Source organism: Erythranthe guttata, chromosome 5 (genome assembly GCF_056151865.1).
Source record: "Erythranthe guttata isolate IM_541 chromosome 5, IM_541, whole genome shotgun sequence".
In the NCBI taxonomy this organism is placed as follows: domain Eukaryota; kingdom Viridiplantae; phylum Streptophyta; class Magnoliopsida; order Lamiales; family Phrymaceae; genus Erythranthe; species Erythranthe guttata.
Genome location: NC_142537.1, coordinates 10,980,008 through 11,003,380, shown reverse-complemented (window position 1 = coordinate 11,003,380; position 23,373 = coordinate 10,980,008). Strand labels below are relative to the sequence as shown.

Here is a 23,373-nt window from a genome sequence, read left to right as displayed (position 1 = left end):
AAAATTTCTTCGGGGTATCACTAGGCCAAAATGCAAGACTGGCGACGTTTTTTTTCCCGACGGTTATGTGTTCGTCGCTTACTTACGACGTTTCAGAGCTACAATCGTCGCTGAAAGTGGAAAACCCAGGTTTAGTTCAAAACCCTAGCGGCGATTCCGCGTAATCGTCACTAGTTCACGACGCAACAGATATAAACGTCGCATGTATGAAAAAAAAAAATTAAAAATAATTATTTGGCGACGAAAACTATATTTCGTCGCACGATTTACATATTTTGGGATTTTATATTTCAAGCCCGGTCCTCGATTTCCCAATCTCGTTCCAAAATTAGGAATGTATCACAAGTTGTCTTCCCAATCCAAGAACGCCGTGTGTGATGTTATAGCAAATGTTAAGGTTCCTAACGGCTATGCATCTAATATAGCTCGTTGTTTTGGTGAAGACAAAATAGGGGGATTAAAAAGCCATGACTACCACGTACTAATGCAACAGTTGCTTCCATTGGCAATCCGTAACGTGGACTTACCAAAAAAGTTGGCTAGTACCATAATCCAGTTGTGCAGTTTTTTTCGAGAATTATGTTCCAAAACTAACTCAACTGAAGATTTTCGAAAACTGCACTCCGACATTGTGAAAATTTTGTGTGATCTTGAGAAATTGTTTCCTCCGGCATTCTTTGTTGTTATGATGCATTTGTCGGTTCATCTAGCTCATGAAGCAATGGTTGCTGGACCGATGAATTATAGATGGATGTATCCGATAGAGAGGTACTTAATTTATTTAAAAATCTAATTTCTTTACGTAAATTATTGAAATAGTTATATATTTTTTTAATAAATATTTATTTCAATTTTAGATACTTGGGTCACTTAAAGTCATTTGTGCGAAATAATAAGTGCCCTGAGGGTTCAATTGTTGAATGCTACATCACTGAGGAGTGCTTAAACTTTTGCTCATTCTACACAGAAAGTTCATCTATGAACATTTCTGTCGATGATAGACAAGGCAATGAAGTGCGATCTAAGTACAGATGCCTTACTTATGATGAAATGGAAAAGGCGCACAACTATTGTCTTTTTAACTCTGATGAAATTCAACCGTACATTGAGTTAGTTACTTATAAAATATTTAAGCTACTACTATTTTCATTTGATTTTCATCCAATAAAAAACACAAATTATTTTAGGGAGCACTTCGAGACCATTAAGAACAAAATCTCGACAAGTGACCCTGCTTACCAATGGCGCATTCAACAATTACAAGACAAAGAATTTCGTCATTGGTTCCAATCCTACGTAAGTGTTTGATTTAACGTGAACTTAGTTTGTAAATGTTTTTAAAACGTAAAATGAATAATTGGTGACTACATAGGTGCAAGGAAAGAGTGAACTGAGAGACGATATCAAAGCTTTAGCTTGTTCTCCTCAATTTAGAGTGAAGACTTTCAAGAGATTTGAAGTGCAAGAGTTTATGTTCTGCACAAAGTCATCTGAAGAGTCTCTTTCAACTCAAAACAGTGGTGTTTTTGTCAAAGCAAAGGCAACTACTTTCGCGAACTCCAAGGATAAATCTCCAAAAGAAGAAGACGTAGGGTACTATGGCGTAATAAAAGATATTATTGAACTTTCATTCGCCGTTGGTACAAAGAGGGTAGTTTTATTCGAATGTGATTGGGCTAATATTCGCATGAACAAGACGGACGGTTTGGGCTTTACACTTGTGAACTTAACAAAGCCAGATATAAAAGCAAGTCCTTTTGTTCTGCCATGTCAAAGTATTGCAAGCTTTTTACGTTGATGATCCACGTGATAGGCCATGGGTGGTTCCGATTGTTATCAAACCAAGAGACAACTTTGCTTTGACTCGTGATGATCTCAATGTAGTTGAAGATGAATGTTATGAGATACTTCCTATAAATAATGACATAAATGCTATAGATGATATGGAAGAGTGACTAATTCTATTTGTTGTTCTAATATTTTTTTGGAGTCTTGTTAATTAGCTTGTTTGGATTGTAATCTACTTGTTTTAATGTTATCATTTTATTTGCCATAATTTATTATTGTTTTCAATTTATTTCTATATATATTTCTGTAAATGTGTATCTTATTTTCTTTCTCAGGCGAGCAATGTCGGCGGAAGATATTTCTGTTGAGCCTATAGGTGATGAGTCTACAAGTACCGATATAGTTGATTTAGAGTTTGACGGTATGGGTATTCCCGTTGCACCCAGGAGGTACAAGTTGGCGGTGGCAATTAGTAACGAGGTTACACATTGAGACAATTTTGATCCGTCTATTTCATGGCCTAAGCACAAGAAAGAGGGTCGTGTCGAAGGATTGTGGAAAGCATTTAAGGTATTTGAAAGTTCAAATTATTTTATTTATTTCAGTTATTATAATTATTTTGTTATTAATTAATTATGGAATTTTTTGTATGCCTTTTAGGGAACGTGAATCTTCCTGAAAATGAGGCTACGAAGAAATGGTTCAACGAGACGGCCAATTGTCGTTGGAAAGATGCAAAAAATAAAAGATTGAAGGCGGTTTTTGATAAAGCGCCTAATCTTGCAGCTGCTAAGGCAAATCGTCTGAATAGGATTAGCGCTCAAACTTGGGAGAGGCTATGTGATCAGTTTCATTCTATTTCTACTCCGGGGGATGATGGGAAGGTAAATTTTATACTTTTAATTTATGATTATATTTTCATATATTTATGTGTATTAATTTGTGCAATATTTTTCACAGTCCAAGTCCACTAAATGCAAGGACTCGAGAAAGAAAGTGTCGACAGACCACCATTGGGGTCGAACAAGTATCAATAGTTGGTCCTATAATCATGTAAGTAGCTTAATCTATAATTTTAATTTATTTAAGTTTATATAAAATACCTACTTATTGTATAATCAATTTTTTAGTTTAAAAAGTTTGGCAAAAATCCTACCGTTTTTTATACGTATAAGAAAGTCTACATGGGCATTGATGCGTTGAGGGAAATCGGACCATCTATTAGTGAGGAAGGAGAGACAGAGCCGTATCACGGGACAACAACTCCTGAACAACTTCTCATTTCAGTAAGTAAAGTGTAATTATATTCTTCAATCGGTAGTATGTTAATTCTTTATATGTTTAGTTGGGATATATGGATTGTTGGGTTTCGGGCACGCATACGCAGCGGAAAACAAAAATTTTATGCGATTTAAACGACTTTAAAACACACAAGTACATGCCCGACAAATTAAATCAATTAATTGCGTACCTTTGCGCTTCCAGCGAAATTAAAAACAACACACATGCTAATAAATTTAACCGAATTTAAATCAATTAACATGCTCGCGTTTAAACCAAATAACATGCTTGCAATGATTTAAAACGATTACACATAATCACATAAAATCATACGAAACAAACATGAAATCATAGTTTAAACATAATCGAACCGAAACTAGGGTTTCGTGTATTTACCTCTTGAAGCGTGAGGTAGGAGCGTTTAGCAAGTCGAGATTGCTACGGAAACCAATCCGTACAATCGGGACAGCAGCGGTGCAGCAGCAGCGGTGGTGAGTAAGCCACGGCGGCGCGTGAGTTTCACGCGCGGACTTCCGGGGCGGCGCGTGGGGCAGCGTGCGGCTTCGGCTCGTGCGTTGCTCCTCGATTCTTCGATCTACGATCTTCCTCCTCTCGGATTTCACCTCGTATACTTCGATCTACTAAAACGTGGCACTAGACACGAAGTAGTTAGAATAAAACGGAAGAAACGAAAAGAGGAAAGAATACCGAAAGAGGAACGGCCAATAGATGGCCGATTCCGGCGACGGAGAGGCGTCGGCGGCGGCGCGGTGGTGGCCGCGGAAAGAGAGGCCGAGAGAGAGAGAGAGGGGGACGGCCGCTTAGGGTTAGGGTTTTTGTGTGTGTGTGCAAGGCCTATAAATCATGTATTTATAGTCCCTTGCATAAAACCCTAGCGGGCTTAAGTTGGACCGGGCCCAACAGCTTAAGCTCGTCAGTTCCTTTAATCGCTCGTCTCTCTCAATTCAATGACCGAAAAATTGCAACGATTACATTTTCGGAATCATTATAATTTCCTCGTCATTACGAGTGCCATCTCTTATTTTCCAACTTTCCAAAAGTGGAAACCCTAGTTCAGTGGACTTTCTAAATTTGGAAACTTCCCGATTTAGAAAGTTCACTAACACGTTCGCCTATTCTTTTCCTTTTCTTATTCTCATTCGTAATTCCAAATTACGAATGTTGGATTCAATCGTATTGACTTCCAATTATGCAAAGATAAACTATTTTATCTCTGACCGTTTATTCACAGATCTCATGCGCACGAGCAGTGTGACCCTCGATGGTTCAGGTGTAAGCTAGCCGTGGGCCCACAACTCTTTGTGGTCAAAACTCGTCCCTTAGAGTTACGATTAAGATGAAACTCGTTTCACCTTAATCACCCAACGAATCAAGATTGGCGTCTAGCAACTACGCGTCATGATTCCCTAGATACAAATGAAGTGCCTGCAAGAACCTTCAGATATAGTTAACGTACAGTACGGTCCCTTCGATGCATATGTCCCGATCGAACTAGAGGCATTGGTTCATCGAGACCTCTTTATATGTTCGATGACGGTGCGATCGTTCAAAGTGTTGTAATCGTCACGTGCATGACTTAGAGAATCGAATTCTCTAATCATCACTTAATCAGCTCTGGCCAGAGACTTAGAATGATTACAAACTTTCAGAACACACAGGACATCCAAGACTATTCTAGCGATCGAATCCCCGACTACAATGCACAGACCTCCCACTAGATTTCGGACTGCACGAACACTGGCCCTTGGGATGGTCCTCGGTGGAACTCAGGGACAGGTCACGATACAGCTGGTCCTCTAGTGAAGTCACGGTGATGTCTAGGTCATAAGGACTAATGGTGTACAACTATACCATAGATATCTCTACTCGATTATTGGGAACCACTTAGAGATTTCTAGGGTGAGGGAGTTCAGTGAACTCGTCAACTTACGAGCACCCACTTATGCATGCCGATATCACAATACCGTTTACTGATGAGATGCAGTACACATACACTAAGTGCTAGTCTTAATGGGAAAGGCCGATATCCTCATTAGTGGCGTGACCCTTCGACTAGGAACAGGTTTAACAGTTATAATACTTAAGTAAATATCTCACGATCCTAACGATCAATTACTAGTACTTGTAATAACTGCAAGGACTATATCTATGCTTGTGACAAAGGGACAAAGATATAGAATGCCAATGTGTTTTATCATTAATACGAATAAAGGTTCGTTTATTACAATAATAAATACGAAAGACCACAGCCACATGTTGGCTTGTTGGTCACCTACTCTAACAATCTCCCACTTGACCTAAAGCCAACTACCCATAAATCGCAATCCCATCGACTCTCGATGTTTCTCATGGACCGATCTCGGTAAAGGCTTCATGAAGGGGTCTGCAACGTTCTCTTCCGAGGTGACTCGTTCAACCTTGACTTCACCTCTATCAATGATCTCTCGGATCACGTGATACTTCCTCAGAATATGCTTCGACTTCTGATGAGATCTCGGCTCCTTAGCTTGCGCCACGGCTCCGGTGTTATCACAGTACAACGGTACTGGATCACTAGCATCAGGAATGACACCCAACTCTTGGATGAACTTCCTTATCCAAGTCCCTTCCTTTGCAGCTTCAGACGCTGCAATGTATTCCGCTTCGGTAGTGGAATCGGCCGTCGTGCTTTGCTTGGAACTCTTCCAACACACGGCACCACCATTAAGCGTAAATATAAATCCAGAATTCGACTTTGAGTCGTCCACATCCGATTGAAAACTAGAGTCAGTAAAACCCTCTAATTTCAACTCGGTACCCCCATAGACCAAAAATATATCCTTAGTCCTTCGCAAGTACTTGAGGATATCTTTCACGGCTTTCCAGTGAGCCGGGCCGGGGTTAGACTGATATCTGCTTGTGACACTCACAGCATACGCAATATCGGGTCTCGTACACAGCATGCCATACATTATGCTTCCTATGGCAGAAGCATAGGGCGTCCTTTTCATCTCCTCGATTTCACTAGGTGTTTGCGGACACATAGATTTCGAGAGACGAACCCCATGGGACATTGGCAAGAATCCCTTCTTGGATTCTTCCATGCTGAACCGTTTCATAACGGTGTCTATGTACAGGCTTTGGGATAAGCCAAGCATCTTTCTTGCTCTATCTCTATAGATGCGTATTCCTAATACGTAAGATGCTTCTCCCAAATCCTTCATTGAGAAACGTGTGGACAACCATGCTTTCGTTTGTTGCAGCATTCCTACGTCATTCCCAATGAGTAGAATGTCATCAACTTAAAGCACTAAAAATATTACTGCCCTCCCACTAACCTTCTTGTATACACAAGGTTCCTCCGGATTCTTCTCAAAATCAAACTCTTTGATAGTTGAGTCGAACCTAATATTCCAACTGCGGGATGCTTGTTTCAATCCATAAATGGATCGCTGGAGCTTGCAAACCTTTTGCTCACTTCCAGAAGATATGAAGCCTTCCGGCTGCGCCATGTAAATTTCTTCCTCAATGTCTCCATTAAGGAAGGCGGTCTTCACATCCATTTGCCATATCTCGTAGTCGTACCACGCAGCTATGGCCAGCAAAATCCTAATGGACTTTAGCATCGCGACTGGCGAAAAGGTTTCCTCATAGTCAACACCTTGCCTTTGAGTGTATCCTTTTGCTACCAATCTAGCTTTATAGGTCGATACCTTTCTATAAACTCCAATTTTCTTCTTATAGATCCACTTGCAGCCTATAGGAACAATTCCTTTGGGTGGATCTACCAAGGTCCATACCTTGTTGGAGTACATGGAGTCCATTTCGGATTTCATGGCAGTTAGCCAATGTCCCATGTCCGCATCCGATACGGCCTCATTGTATGTTCTTGGATCTCGTCCAAGATCAACATGATCTTCATCATTTTCGAGGAGGAATAACCTATCCGGCATTTTCCGAACTCTTTCGGATCTACGTACCGTAGGTTCAGGAGGTAAATTAGTGGTTTGTTGTATTGGTTCGATTACTTGTTCTTGCGTTTGAACTTCACTTTGTGGTTCTTGAACTACTTCAAGTTCTACCATGCTGCCCTTTCTATCGGATAGAAACTCCCTTTCCAAAAAGGTGGCATTTCTCGAAACAAACGTCTTTGCTTCTTTGACATAGTAGAACTCGTATCCCATCGAGTCTTCGGGATACCCCACAAAATAGCACAAGTCGGATTTACTATCCAACTTATCTCCCACTAACCGCTTCACATAAGCGGGACAACCCCATATCCTAATATGTTTGTAGTTGGGTTTCCGGGAATGCCAAAGTTCATAAGGTGTGGATTTAACTGCTTTGGTGTTAACTCTATTCAGCAAATACGCGGCAGTACGGAGTGCATGACCCCACAAGTATGCTGGTAAGTTTGTGAACCCCATCATTGATCGAACCATATCCAATAAAGTTCGATTCTGACGTTCGGATACTCCATTAAGTTGAGGAGTTCCCGGTGGAGTCCATTGGGACTGTATCCCATTTTCTTTTAGATAGTCAATGAACTCGATGCTCAAGCATTCTCCACCACGATCGGATCGCAGCTTCTTAATACTTCGTCCGAGTTGCTTTTCTACTTCGTGTCTAAAATCTTTGAACCTTTCAAATGTTTCAGACTTGTACTTCATTAAGTATACATACCCATACCTAGAATAATCATCGGTAAAGGTAGCGAAGTAGTTATATCCACCCTTCGCACTAACACTTAGTGGACCACATACGTCTGTATGGATCAAATCCAAAAGACCCTCGGCTCGTTCCATTTTCCCTTTGTAGGGTGACTTGGTCATTTCCCCTTTAAGGCAAGATTCACAAGTTTGTAGTGATTTCACGTCCTCCAAAGAGAACAATCCTTCACTAACAAAATCGTTCATCCTTCTTAAAGAGACATGACCTAATCTAGCGTGCCAAAGTTGTGCGGGGTTTTGATCTATCTCCTTACGTTTTGCTGATATAACATTAATAGGTATTTCACTTGGATTTAGTTCATATAGGTTGTTTAATAGTCGTCCTTTGCAAATCAAATTCTCATTCTTTTGTATAATGCAAATCGAATTTCCAAAAACAAAAGTAAAACCTTCAATATCTAGTACAGGAATAGAAATAAGGTTTCTAATGAGCGACGGAACAAATAAACAATCGTTCAAAACAATAGGAAAACTAGAATCCAAAACTTTTAAGTAAATTGTGCCAATGGCTTCAGCAGCAACTCTTGCTCCATTCCCCATCCTTAGGTAGGTCTCACCCGCTCTAAGTCTTCGACTTCTTGTCATTAGCTGCAAATCATTGCACAAATGTGAGCCACAGCCCGTATCCAATACCCAAGAAGAAGAGTTGACAGACAAATTTACGTCAATGAAATACGTACCCTTTTCAGAACCTTTCTGCTTTAGGTAAGCCTTGCAGTTGCGGCGCCAATGTCCTTTCTTTCCACAGTGATGGCAAGCATCATCAACTTGTTTGCTAACCTTTGCTTTGGGGCCCCCACTACCTTCACCCACTTCGAACTTGCTGTTTGGGAAGGGAACTCTTTCCTTTCTCTTCTTTTGGAAAGAACTCTTCTTTCCAGAAGTAGCAGCAATGAGAACAGACTTCTCTTTCTTAATGGTGGACTCGAAGCTGACCAACATGTTCATTAACTCATCCAAGGGAGGATCTAGTTTGTTCATGTTGAAGTTCACTATGAACGATTCATAGGAACTAGGGAGAGACAACAGGATCAAATCCAACGAGAGCTCGGCCGGGAGGGTGACATCAAGATTCACTAGCTTTTCAAGGAGAGTGATCATTTTGAGACAGTGCTCGTGGACCGAAGTCCCTTCGCGCAGTCTCGCCGTGATCAACTCCTTTGTAGCAGCGTACCTTGATGCCCTAATATTCTCACTATACATGCTATCGAGATGAGCCTTTACGTCGAAAGCATGCAAGTGAGACTCATATTTCCTCGCAAGCGCGGGCTCCATGGCGGCTATCATATAGCACCTAGCATGAGTGTCATCTTTCTTCCAAACTTCATAAGTTTCTTTTTCAGCATCAGTCGCTGTGTCAGGTATAGTGGAGGGAAGTCTCTCGTTCAAAACATAGAGACGCCCCTCAACAGTTAGCACAAGCTTAAGACTACGCAACCAATCTAGGTAATTAGGGCCATTGAGTTTATTGTCGAGGATTGACATTATGGGATTCTTAGACATGATTATCTGAGACATATAGAGAAGAGGATTATTAGAGATTCGCGTTAAATGATTGTTACAATTAAATGTTTGGACTTGTGTTATTTAATTGTTCTCCCACTAATTTTATCGAATTCCACTTCCCTCTAGTAGACAAACGAGAAAACTGATTTTTCTTAATGGGCTTTAGGTCCAATAGACAAATATAACCCGTAGTTAATCTAGCCCGATTATATTTGCCCAAAGGTAGATCACAATTAATCATATCCACAATATGACCCTAAATTAATTTTCCTCACACTTGATAATGACCTAAGTTAATCTCGCGAATATCAAAATCGTCGTGTGTCAAGTCTAACCTACCAATCAAAGATGCTCATAGAACTCGATTATGCCAAACTAATGCAGTCCCTAGTTAATCTAGCCGACCACGTTAATTCAACATAACCCTTTTCTATGGCTACCTTCATCAATATGTCAATTGAATTACAGCTTACTCTACCATAGCACTCCCCGCTAACACGGCTTACTGCACTATAGTAAAGGGCTACACATAATCCAACCGTTGGCAGAAGGAAAGAAATAACTCAACAGATTGGGTTTTTCTTTATAGCTTGAAATGATTCTTAAATTAAGAATGAGGGATTTTTAATTTATTGAAATGTTTTATCTCATCAGAAGGTTTTGGATTGGTCTATGTGATTCCTACATCTATGTTCTCTAAAGGTATATGGAAGCGCATATTGTCCTAAGAGGAACATACGACCTAATGTCATAATTAATTACATTAATTAATTATCGAGTTTTTCAAAATAATTATAGAACCTCAACTAGCATAAATCATTCAAATAATGTTGAGGTACTCTACTAATTAAGTTGAATTTATAATCAATATTATATATGTGTTCTATTAATTGAAATCAATTTAACAATTTAAATTAATTAATTAATCTAACACCTATTTACTAAAATAGATGATTGTCGATCCAATTATCTAATTGGGATTAATTGAAAATAATTTTCCAAAAATTAAAATCAATTTGTTTTAAGTTTAATTTTAGAAATCTGAAATAATTTTTTTTTTTTTTTTTTTTTTTTTTTTTTTTTTTTTTATTTTCAGTGGACCGGTTCGGCCCAACCGGTCTGACCGGTTCGGACCGAAGCGGTCCGGTTCTGCCCGGTCCAGCTGACCCAAATCAGTGGGCCGGGTCAGTCGGACTGAGAACCGGTCTGACCGACCCGAATCCACGTGGATTCGGTCAACTAGATCGCACACAACCATCGAACCGGCCGGTTCGACCGGTTCGATCCGAACAATTAAAAACCGACATTTTTAAAACAATTTCAGATCCGGTTTTCCAATTTTAAACAATTTTAAAGCTGGAAAAATTCTAAACAATATTTCAAAAATATTTTAAACTTACAAAAACTCCCAATTACATAATACGACAATCACTACTTTAATAAATCGAATATGCATATGAAAACGAACGCAATTAATTGCGCAACGAGCTTTGATACCACTGTTGGGTTTCGGGCACGCATACGCAGCGGAAAACAAAAATTTTATGCGATTTAAACGACTTTAAAACACACAAGTACATGCCCGACAAATTAAATCAATTAATTGCGTACCTTTGCGCTTCCAGCGAAATTAAAAACAACACACATGCTAATAAATTTAACCGAATTTAAATCAATTAACATGCTCGCGTTTAAACCAAATAACATGCTTGCAATGATTTAAAACGATTACACATAATCACATAAAATCATACGAAACAAACATGAAATCATAGTTTAAACATAATCGAACCGAAACTAGGGTTTCGTGTATTTACCTCTTGAAGCGTGAGGTAGGAGCGTTTAGCAAGTCGAGATTGCTACGGAAACCAATCCGTACAATCGGGACAGCAGCGGTGCAGCAGCAGCGGCGGTGAGTAAGCCACGGCGGCGCGTGAGTTTCACGCGCGGACTTCCGGGGCGGCGCATGGGGCAGCGTGCGGCTTCGGCTCGTGCGTTGCTCCTCGATTCTTCGATCTACGATCTTCCTCCTCTCGGATTTCACCTCGTATACTTCGATCTACTAAAACGTGGCACTAGACACGAAGTAGTTAGAATAAAACGGAAGAAACGAAAAGAGGAAAGAATACCGAAAGAGGAACGGCCAATAGATGGCCGATTCCGGCGACGGAGAGGCGTCGGCGGCGGCGCGGTGGTGGCCGCGGAAAGAGAGGCCGAGAGAGAGAGAGAGGGGGACGGCCGCTTAGGGTTAGGGTTTTTGTGTGTGTGTGCAAGGCCTATAAATCATGTATTTATAGTCCCTTGCATAAAACCCTAGCGGGCTTAAGTTGGACCGGGCCCAACAGCTTAAGCTCGTCAGTTCCTTTAATCGCTCGTCTCTCTCAATTCAATGACCGAAAAATTGCAACGATTACATTTTCGGAATCATTATAATTTCCTCGTCATTACGAGTGCCATCTCTTATTTTCCAACTTTCCAAAAGTGGAAACCCTAGTTCAGTGGACTTTCTAAATTTGGAAACTTCCCGATTTAGAAAGTTCACTAACACGTTCGCCTATTCTTTTCCTTTTCTTATTCTCATTCGTAATTCCAAATTACGAATGTTGGATTCAATCGTATTGACTTCCAATTATGCAAAGATAAACTATTTTATCTCTGACCGTTTATTCACAGATCTCATGCGCACGAGCAGTGTGACCCTCGATGGTTCAGGTGTAAGCTAGCCGTGGGCCCACAACTCTTTGTGGTCAAAACTCGTCCCTTAGAGTTACGATTAAGATGAAACTCGTTTCACCTTAATCACCCAACGAATCAAGATTGGCGTCTAGCAACTACGCGTCATGATTCCCTAGATACAAATGAAGTGCCTGCAAGAACCTTCAGATATAGTTAACGTACAGTACGGTCCCTTCGATGCATATGTCCCGATCGAACTAGAGGCATTGGTTCATCGAGACCTCTTTATATGTTCGATGACGGTGCGATCGTTCAAAGTGTTGTAATCGTCACGTGCATGACTTAGAGAATCGAATTCTCTAATCATCACTTAATCAGCTCTGGCCAGAGACTTAGAATGATTACAAACTTTCAGAACACACAGGACATCCAAGACTATTCTAGCGATCGAATCCCCGACTACAATGCACAGACCTCCCACTAGATTTCGGACTGCACGAACACTGGCCCTTGGGATGGTCCTCGGTGGAACTCAGGGACAGGTCACGATACAGCTGGTCCTCTAGTGAAGTCACGGTGATGTCTAGGTCATAAGGACTAATGGTGTACAACTATACCATAGATATCTCTACTCGATTATTGGGAACCACTTAGAGATTTCTAGGGTGAGGGAGTTCAGTGAACTCGTCAACTTACGAGCACCCACTTATGCATGCCGATATCACAATACCGTTTACTGATGAGATGCAGTACACATACACTAAGTGCTAGTCTTAATGGGAAAGGCCGATATCCTCATTAGTGGCGTGACCCTTCGACTAGGAACAGGTTTAACAGTTATAATACTTAAGTAAATATCTCACGATCCTAACGATCAATTACTAGTACTTGTAATAACTGCAAGGACTATATCTATGCTTGTGACAAAGGGACAAAGATATAGAATGCCAATGTGTTTTATCATTAATACGAATAAAGGTTCGTTTATTACAATAATAAATACGAAAGACCACAGCCACATGTTGGCTTGTTGGTCACCTACTCTAACAATCTCCCACTTGACCTAAAGCCAACTACCCATAAATCGCAATCCCATCGACTCTCGATGTTTCTCATGGACCGATCTCGGTAAAGGCTTCATGAAGGGGTCTGCAACGTTCTCTTCCGAGGTGACTCGTTCAACCTTGACTTCACCTCTATCAATGATCTCTCGGATCACGTGATACTTCCTCAGAATATGCTTCGACTTCTGATGAGATCTCGGCTCCTTAGCTTGCGCCACGGCTCCGGTGTTATCACAGTACAACGGTACTGGATCACTAGCATCAGGAATGACACCCAACTCTTGGATGAACTTCCTTATCCAAGTCCCTTCCTTTGCAGCTTCAGACGCTGCAATGTATTCCGCTTCGGTAGTGGAATCGGCCGTCGTGCTTTGCTTGGAACTCTTCCAACACACGGCACCACCATTAAGCGTAAATATAAATCCAGAATTCGACTTTGAGTCGTCCACATCCGATTGAAAACTAGAGTCAGTAAAACCCTCTAATTTCAACTCGGTACCCCCATAGACCAAAAATATATCCTTAGTCCTTCGCAAGTACTTGAGGATATCTTTCACGGCTTTCCAGTGAGCCGGGCCGGGGTTAGACTGATATCTGCTTGTGACACTCACAGCATACGCAATATCGGGTCTCGTACACAGCATGCCATACATTATGCTTCCTATGGCAGAAGCATAGGGCGTCCTTTTCATCTCCTCGATTTCACTAGGTGTTTGCGGACACATAGATTTCGAGAGACGAACCCCATGGGACATTGGCAAGAATCCCTTCTTGGATTCTTCCATGCTGAACCGTTTCATAACGGTGTCTATGTACAGGCTTTGGGATAAGCCAAGCATCTTTCTTGCTCTATCTCTATAGATGCGTATTCCTAATACGTAAGATGCTTCTCCCAAATCCTTCATTGAGAAACGTGTGGACAACCATGCTTTCGTTTGTTGCAGCATTCCTACGTCATTCCCAATGAGTAGAATGTCATCAACGTAAATCACTAAAAATATTACTGCCCTCCCACTAACCTTCTTGTATACACAAGGTTCCTCCGGATTCTTCTCAAAATCAAACTCTTTGATAGTTGAGTCGAACCTAATATTCCAACTGCGGGATGCTTGTTTCAATCCATAAATGGATCGCTGGAGCTTGCAAACCTTTTGCTCACTTCCAGAAGATATGAAGCCTTCCGGCTGCGCCATGTAAATTTCTTCCTCAATGTCTCCATTAAGGAAGGCGGTCTTCACATCCATTTGTCATATCTCGTAGTCGTACCACGCAGCTATGGCCAGCAAAATCCTAATGGACTTTAGCATCGCGACTGGCGAAAAGGTTTCCTCATAGTCAACACCTTGCCTTTGAGTGTATCCTTTTGCTACCAATCTAGCTTTATAGGTCGATACCTTTCCATCAACTCCAATTTTCTTCTTATAGATCCACTTGCAGCCTATAGGAACAATTCCTTTGGGTGGATCTACCAAGGTCCATACCTTGTTGGAGTACATGGAGTCCATTTCGGATTTCATGGCAGTTAGCCAATGTCCCATGTCCGCATCCGATACGGCCTCATTGTATGTTCTTGGATCTCGTCCAAGATCAACATGATCTTCATCATTTTCGAGGAGGAATAACCTATCCGGCATTTTCCGAACTCTTTCGGATCTACGTACCGTAGGTTCAGGAGGTATATTAGTGGTTTGTTGTATTGGTTCGATTACTTGTTCTTGCGTTTGAACTTCACTTTGTGGTTCTTGAACTACTTCAAGTTCTACCATGCTGCCCTTTCTATCGGATAGAAACTCCCTTTCCAAAAAGGTGGCATTTCTCGAAACAAACGTCTTTGCTTCTTTGACATAGTAGAACTCGTATCCCATCGAGTCTTCGGGATACCCCACAAAATAGCACAAGTCGGATTTACTATCCAACTTATCTCCCACTAACCGCTTCACATAAGCGGGACAACCCCATATCCTAATATGTTTGTAGTTGGGTTTTCGGGAATGCCAAAGTTCATAAGGTGTGGATTTAACTGCTTTGGTGTTAACTCTATTCAGCAAATACGCGGCAGTACGGAGTGCATGACCCCACAAGTATGCCGGTAAGTTTGTGAACCCCATCATTGATCGAACCATATCCAATAAAGTTCGATTCCGACGTTCGGATACTCCATTAAGTTGAGGAGTTCCCGGTGGAGTCCATTGGGACTGTATCCCATTTTCTTTTAGATAGTCAATGAACTCGATGCTCAAGCATTCTCCACCACGATCGGATCGCAGCTTCTTAATACTTCGTCCGAGTTGCTTTTCTACTTCGTGTCTAAAATCTTTGAACCTTTCAAATGTTTCAGACTTGTACTTCATTAAGTATACATACCCATACCTAGAATAATCATCGGTAAAGGTAGCGAAGTAGTTATATCCACCCTTCGCACTAACACTTAGTGGACCACATACGTCTGTATGGATCAAATCCAAAAGACCCTCGGCTCGTTCCATTTTCCCTTTGTAGGGTGACTTGGTCATTTTCCCTTTAAGGCAAGATTCACAAGTTTGTAGTGATTTCACGTCCTCCAAAGAGAACAATCCTTCACTAACAAAATCGTTCATCCTTCTTAAAGAGACATGACCTAATCTAGCGTGCCAAAGTTGTGCGGGGTTTTGATCTATCTCCTTACGTTTTGCTGATATAACATTAATAGGTATTTCACTTGGATTTAGTTCATATAGGTTGTTTAATAGTCGTCCTTTGCAAATCAAATTCTCATTCTTTTGTATAATGCAAATCGAATTTCCAAAAACAAAAGTAAAACCTTCAATATCTAGTACAGGAATAGAAATAAGGTTTCTAATGAGCGACGGAACAAATAAACAATCGTTCAAAACAATAGGAAAACTAGAATCCAAAACTTTTAAGTAAATTGTGCCAATGGCTTCAGCAGCAACTCTTGCTCCATTCCCCATCCTTAGGTAGGTCTCACCCGCTCTAAGTCTTCGACTTCTTGTCATTAGCTGCAAATCATTGCACAAATGTGAGCCACAGCCCGTATCCAATACCCAAGAAGAAGAGTTGACAGACAAATTTACGTCAATGAAATACGTACCCTTTTCAGAACCTTTCTGCTTTAGGTAAGCCTTGCAGTTGCGGCGCCAATGTCCTTTCTTTCCACAGTGATGGCAAGCATCATCAACTTGTTTGCTAACCTTTGCTTTGGGGCCCCCACTACCTTCACCCACTTCGAACTTGCTGTTTGGGAAGGGAACTCTTTCCTTTCTCTTCTTTTGGAAAGAACTCTTCTTTCCAGAAGTAGCAGCAATGAGAACAGACTTCTCTTTCTTAATGGTGGACTCGAAGCTGACCAACATGTTCATTAACTCATCCAAGGGAGGATCTAGTTTGTTCATGTTGAAGTTCACTATGAACGATTCATAGGAACTAGGGAGAGACAACAGGATCAAATCCAACGAGAGCTCGGCCGGGAGGGTGACATCAAGATTCACTAGCTTTTCAAGGAGAGTGATCATTTTGAGACAGTGCTCGTGGACCGAAGTCCCTTCGCGCAGTCTCGCCGTGATCAACTCCTTTGTAGCAGCGTACCTTGATGCCATAATATTCTCACTATACATGCTATCGAGATGAGCCTTTATGTCGAAAGCATGCAAGTGAGACTCATATTTCCTCGCAAGCGCGGGCTCCATGGCGGCTATCATATAGCACCTAGCATGAGTGTCATCTTTCTTCCAAACTTCATAAGTTTCTTTTTCAGCATCAGTCGCTGTGTCAGGTATAGTGGAGGGAAGTCTCTCGTTCAAAACATAGAGACGCCCCTCAACAGTTAGCACAAGCTTAAGACTACGCAACCAATCTAGGTAATTAGGGCCATTGAGTTTATTGTCGAGGATTGACATTATGGGATTCTTAGACATGATTATCTGAGACATATAGAGAAGAGGATTATTAGAGATTCGCGTTAAATGATTGTTACAATTAAATGTTTGGACTTGTGTTATTTAATTGTTCTCCCACTAATTTTATCGAATTCCACTTCCCTCTAGTAGACAAACGAGAAAACTGATTTTTCTTAATGGGCTTTAGGTCCAATAGACAAATATAACCCGTAGTTAATCTAGCCCGATTATATTTGCCCAAAGGTAGATCACAATCAATCATATCCATAATATGACCCTAAATTAATTTTCCTCACACTTGATAATGACCTAAGTTAATCTCGCGAATATCAAAATCGTCGTGTGTCAAGTCTAACCTACCAATCAAAGATGCTCATAGAACTCGATTATGCCAAACTAATGCAGTCCCTAGTTAATCTAGCCGACCACGTTAATTCAACATAACCCTTTTCTATGGCTACCTTCATCAATATGTCAATTGAATTACTGTTTACTCTACCATAGCACTCCCCGCTAACACGGCTTACTGCACTATAGTAAAGGGCTACACATAATCCAACCGTTGGCAGAAGGAAAGAAATAACTCAACAGATTGGGTTTTTCTTGATAGCTTGAAATGATTCTTAAATTAAGAATGAGGGATTTTTAATTTATTGAAATGTTTTATCTCATCAGAAGGTTTTGGATTGGTCTATGTGATTCCTACATCTATGTTCTCTAAAGGTATATGGAAGCGCATATTGTCCTAAGAGGAACATACGACCTAATGTCATAATTAATTACATTAATTAATTATCGAGTTTTTCAAAATAATTATAGAACCTCAACTAGCATAAATCATTCAAATAATGTTGAGGTACTACTAATTAAGTTGAATTTATAATCAATATTATATATGTGTTCTATTAATTGAAATCAATTTAACAATTTAAATTAATTAATTAATCTAACACCTATTTACTAAAATAGATGATTGTCGATCCAATTATCTAATTGGGATTAATTGAAAATAATTTTCCAAAAATTAAAATCAATTTGTTTTAAGTTTAATTTTAGAAATCTGAAATAATTTTTTTTTTTTTTTTATTTTCAGTGGACCGGTTCGGCCCAACCGGTCTGACCGGTTCGGACCGAAGCGGTCCGGTTCTGCCCGGTCCAGCTGACCCAAATCAGTGGGCCGGGTCAGTCGGACTGAGAACCGGTCTGACCGACCCGAATCCACGTGGATTCGGTCAACTAGATCGCACACAACCATCGAACCGGCCGGTTCGACCGGTTCGATCCGAACAATTAAAAACCGACATTTTTAAAACAATTTCAGATCCGGTTTTCCAATTTTAAACAATTTTAAAGCTGGAAAAATTCTAAACAATATTTCAAAAATATTTTAAACTTACAAAAACTCCCAATTACATAATACGACAATCACTACTTTAATAAATCGAATATGCATATGAAAACGAACGCAATTAATTGCGCAACGAGCTTTGATACCACTGTTGGGTTTCGGGCACGCATACGCAGCGGAAAACAAAAATTTTATGCGATTTAAACGACTTTAAAACACACAAGTACATGCCCGACAAATTAAATCAATTAATTGCGTACCTTTGCGCTTCCAGCGAAATTAAAAACAACACACATGCTAATAAATTTAACCGAATTTAAATCAATTAACATGCTCGCGTTTAAACCAAATAACATGCTTGCAATGATTTAAAACGATTACACATAATCACATAAAATCATACGAAACAAACATGAAATCATAGTTTAAACATAATCGAACCGAAACTAGGGTTTCGTGTATTTACCTCTTGAAGCGTGAGGTAGGAGCGTTTAGCAAGTCGAGATTGCTACGGAAACCAATCCGTACAATCGGGACAGCAGCGGTGCAGCAGCAGCGGCGGTGAGTAAGCCACGGCGGCGCGTGAGTTTCACGCGCGGACTTCCGGGGCGGCGCATGGGGCAGCGTGCGGCTTCGGCTCGTGCGTTGCTCCTCGATTCTTCGATCTACGATCTTCCTCCTCTCGGATTTCACCTCGTATACTTCGATCTACTAAAACGTGGCACTAGACACGAAGTAGTTAGAATAAAACGGAAGAAACGAAAAGAGGAAAGAATACCGAAAGAGGAACGGCCAATAGATGGCCGATTCCGGCGACGGAGAGGCGTCGGCGGCGGCGCGGTGGTGGCCGCAGAAAGAGAGGCCGAGAGAGAGAGAGAGGGGGACGGCCGCTTAGGGTTAGGGTTTTTGTGTGTGTGTGCAAGGCCTATAAATCATGTATTTATAGTCCCTTGCATAAAACCCTAGCGGGCTTAAGTTGGACCGGGCCCAACAGCTTAAGCTCGTCAGTTCCTTTAATCGCTCGTCTCTCTCAATTCAATGACCGAAAAATTGCAACGATTACATTTTCGGAATCATTATAATTTCCTCGTCATTACGAGTGCCATCTCTTATTTTCCAACTTTCCAAAAGTGGAAACCCTAGTTCAGTGGACTTTCTAAATTTGGAAACTTCCCGATTTAGAAAGTTCACTAACACGTTCGCCTATTCTTTTCCTTTTCTTATTCTCATTCGTAATTCCAAATTACGAATGTTGGATTCAATCGTATTGACTTCCAATTATGCAAAGATAAACTATTTTATCTCTGACCGTTTATTCACAGATCTCATGCGCACGAGCAGTGTGACCCTCGATGGTTCAGGTGTAAGCTAGCCGTGGGCCCACAACTCTTTGTGGTCAAAACTCGTCCCTTAGAGTTACGATTAAGATGAAACTCGTTTCACCTTAATCACCCAACGAATCAAGATTGGCGTCTAGCAACTACGCGTCATGATTCCCTAGATACAAATGAAGTGCCTGCAAGAACCTTCAGATATAGTTAACGTACAGTACGGTCCCTTCGATGCATATGTCCCGATCGAACTAGAGGCATTGGTTCATCGAGACCTCTTTATATGTTCGATGACGGTGCGATCGTTCCAAGTGTTGTAATCGTCACGTGCATGACTTAGAGAATCGAATTCTCTAATCATCACTTAGTCAGCTCTGGCCAGAGACTTAGAATGATTACAAACTTTCAGAACACACAGGACATCCAAGACTATTCTAGCGATCGAATCCCCGACTACAATGCACAGACCTCCCACTAGATTTCGGACTGCACGAACACTGGCCCTTGGGATGGTCCTCGGTGGAACTCAGGGACAGGTCACGATACAGCTGGTCCTCTAGTGAAGTCACGGTGATGTCTAGGTCATAAGGACTAATGGTGTACAACTATACCATAGATATCTCTACTCGATTATTGGGAACCACTTAGAGATTTCTAGGGTGAGGGAGTTCAGTGAACTCGTCAACTTACGAGCACCCACTTATGCATGCCGATATCACAATACCGTTTACTGATGAGATGCAGTACACATACACTAAGTGCTAGTCTTAATGGGAAAGGCCGATATCCTCATTAGTGGCGCGACCCTTCGACTAGGAACAGGTTTAACAGTTATAATACTTAAGTAAATATCTCACGATCCTAACGATCAATTACTAGTACTTGTAATAACTACAAGGACTATATCTATGCTTGTGACAAAGGGACAAAGATATAGAATGCCAATGTGTTTTATCATTAATACGAATAAAGGTTCGTTTATTACAATAATAAATACGAAAGACCACAACCACATGTTGTCTTGTTGGTCACCTACTCTAACAATCTCCCACTTGACCTAAAGCCAACTACCCATAAATCGCAATCCCATCGACTCTCGATGTTTCTCATGGACCGATCTCGGTAAAGGCTTCGTGAAGGGGTCTGCAACGTTCTCTTCCGAGGTGACTCGTTCAACCTTGACTTCACCTCTATCAATGATCTCTCGGATCACGTGATACTTCCTCAGAATATGCTTCGACTTCTGATGAGATCTCGGCTCCTTAGCTTGCGCCACGGCTCCGGTGTTATCACAGTACAACGGTACTGGATCACTAGCATCAGGAATGACACCCAACTCTTGGATGAACTTCCTTATCCAAGTCCCTTCCTTTGCAGCTTCAGACGCTGCAATGTATTCCGCTTCGGTAGTGGAATCGGCCGTCGTGCTTTGCTTGGAACTCTTCCAACACACGGCACCACCATTAAGCGTAAATATAAATCCAGAATTCGACTTTGAGTCGTCCACATCCGATTGAAAACTAGAGTCAGTAAAACCCTCTAATTTCAACTCGGTACCCCCATAGACCAAAAATATATCCTTAGTCCTTCGCAAGTACTTGAGGATATCTTTCACGGCTTTCCAGTGAGCCGGGCCGGGGTTAGACTGATATCTGCTTGTGACACTCACAGCATACGCAATATCGGGTCTCGTACACAGCATGCCATACATTATGCTTCCTATGGCAGAAGCATAGGGCGTCCTTTTCATCTCCTCGATTTCACTAGGTGTTTGCGGACACATAGATTTCGAGAGACGAACCCCATGGGACATTGGCAAGAATCCCTTCTTGGATTCTTCCATGCTGAACCGTTTCATAACGGTGTCTATGTACAGGCTTTGGGATAAGCCAAGCATCTTTCTTGCTCTATCTCTATAGATGCGTATTCCTAATACGTAAGATGCTTCTCCCAAATCCTTCATTGAGAAACGTGTGGACAACCATGCTTTCGTTTGTTGCAGCATTCCTACGTCATTCCCAATGAGTAGAATGTCATCAACGTAAATCACTAAAAATATTACTGCCCTCCCACTAACCTTCTTGTATACACAAGGTTCCTCCGGATTCTTCTCAAAATCAAACTCTTTGATAGTTGAGTCGAACCTAATATTCCAACTGCGGGATGCTTGTTTCAATCCATAAATGGATCGCTGGAGCTTGCAAACCTTTTGCTCACTTCCAGAAGATATGAAGCCTTCCGGCTGCGCCATGTAAATTTCTTCCTCAATGTCTCCATTAAGGAAGGCGGTCTTCACATCCATTTGTCATATCTCGTAGTCGTACCACGCAGCTATGGCCAGCAAAATCCTAATGGACTTTAGCATCGCGACTGGCGAAAAGGTTTCCTCATAGTCAACACCTTGCCTTTGAGTGTATCCTTTTGCTACCAATCTAGCTTTATAGGTCGATACCTTTCCATCAACTCCAATTTTCTTCTTATAGATCCACTTGCAGCCTATAGGAACAATTCCTTTGGGTGGATCTACCAAGGTCCATACCTTGTTGGAGTACATGGAGTCCATTTCGGATTTCATGGTAGTTAGCCAATGTCCCATGTCCGCATCCGATACGGCCTCATTGTATGTTCTTGGATCTCGTCCAAGATCAACATGATCTTCATCATTTTCGAGGAGGAATAACCTATCCGGCATTTTCCGAACTCTTTCGGATCTACGTACCGTAGGTTCAGGAGGTATATTAGTGGTTTGTTGTATTGGTTCGATTACTTGTTCTTGCGTTTGAACTTCACTTTGTGGTTCTTGAACTACTTCAAGTTCTACCATGCTGCCCTTTCTATCGGATAGAAACTCCCTTTCCAAAAAGGTGGCATTTCTCGAAACAAACGTCTTTGCTTCTTTGACATAGTAGAACTCGTATCCCATCGAGTCTTCGGGATACCCCACAAAATAGCACAAGTCGGATTTACTATCCAACTTATCTCCCACTAACCGCTTCACATAAGCGGGACAACCCCATATCCTAATATGTTTGTAGTTGGGTTTTCGGGAATGCCAAAGTTCATAAGGTGTGGATTTAACTGCTTTGGTGTTAACTCTATTCAGCAAATACGCGGCAGTACGGAGTGCATGACCCCACAAGTATGCCGGTAAGTTTGTGAACCCCATCATTGATCGAACCATATCCAATAAAGTTCGATTCCGACGTTCGGATACTCCATTAAGTTGAGGATTTCCCGGTGGAGTCCATTGGGACTGTATCCCATTTTCTTTTAGATAGTCAATGAACTCGATGCTCAAGCATTCTCCACCACGATCGGATCGCAGCTTCTTAATACTTCGTCCGAGTTGCTTTTCTACTTCGTGTCTAAAATCTTTGAACCTTTCAAATGTTTCAGACTTGTACTTCATTAAGTATACATACCCATACCTAGAATAATCATCGGTAAAGGTAGCGAAGTAGTTATATCCACCCTTCGCACTAACACTTAGTGGACCACATACGTCTGTATGGATCAAATCCAAAAGACCCTCGGCTCGTTCCATTTTCCCTTTGTAGGGTGACTTGGTCATTTTCCCTTTAAGGCAAGATTCACAAGTTTGTAGTGATTTCACGTCCTCCAAAGAGAACAATCCTTCACTAACAAAATCGTTCATCCTTCTTAAAGAGACATGACCTAATCTAGCGTGCCAAAGTTGTGCGGGGTTTTGATCTATCTCCTTACGTTTTGCTGATATAACATTAATAGGTATTT

General features: G+C 41.2%; 1 protein-coding gene across 1 annotated transcript in view; it reads left to right on the top strand.

Annotated features, from left to right (window-relative positions):
* The first annotated feature begins 2,408 nt into the window (after nucleotides 1-2,408).
* Nucleotides 2,409-23,373, top strand: part of LOC148770608 (uncharacterized) — a 34,115-nt gene continuing 13,150 nt past the window's right edge. Inside the window, exons 1-3 of the mRNA XM_088817938.1 lie at nucleotides 2,409-2,672; nucleotides 2,749-2,841; nucleotides 2,919-3,074. Coding sequence (XP_088674064.1) covers nucleotides 2,424-2,672; nucleotides 2,749-2,841; nucleotides 2,919-3,074 — 498 coding nt within the window. The 5' untranslated portion in view covers nucleotides 2,409-2,423. The remainder of the gene's footprint in view (nucleotides 2,673-2,748; nucleotides 2,842-2,918; nucleotides 3,075-23,373) is intronic.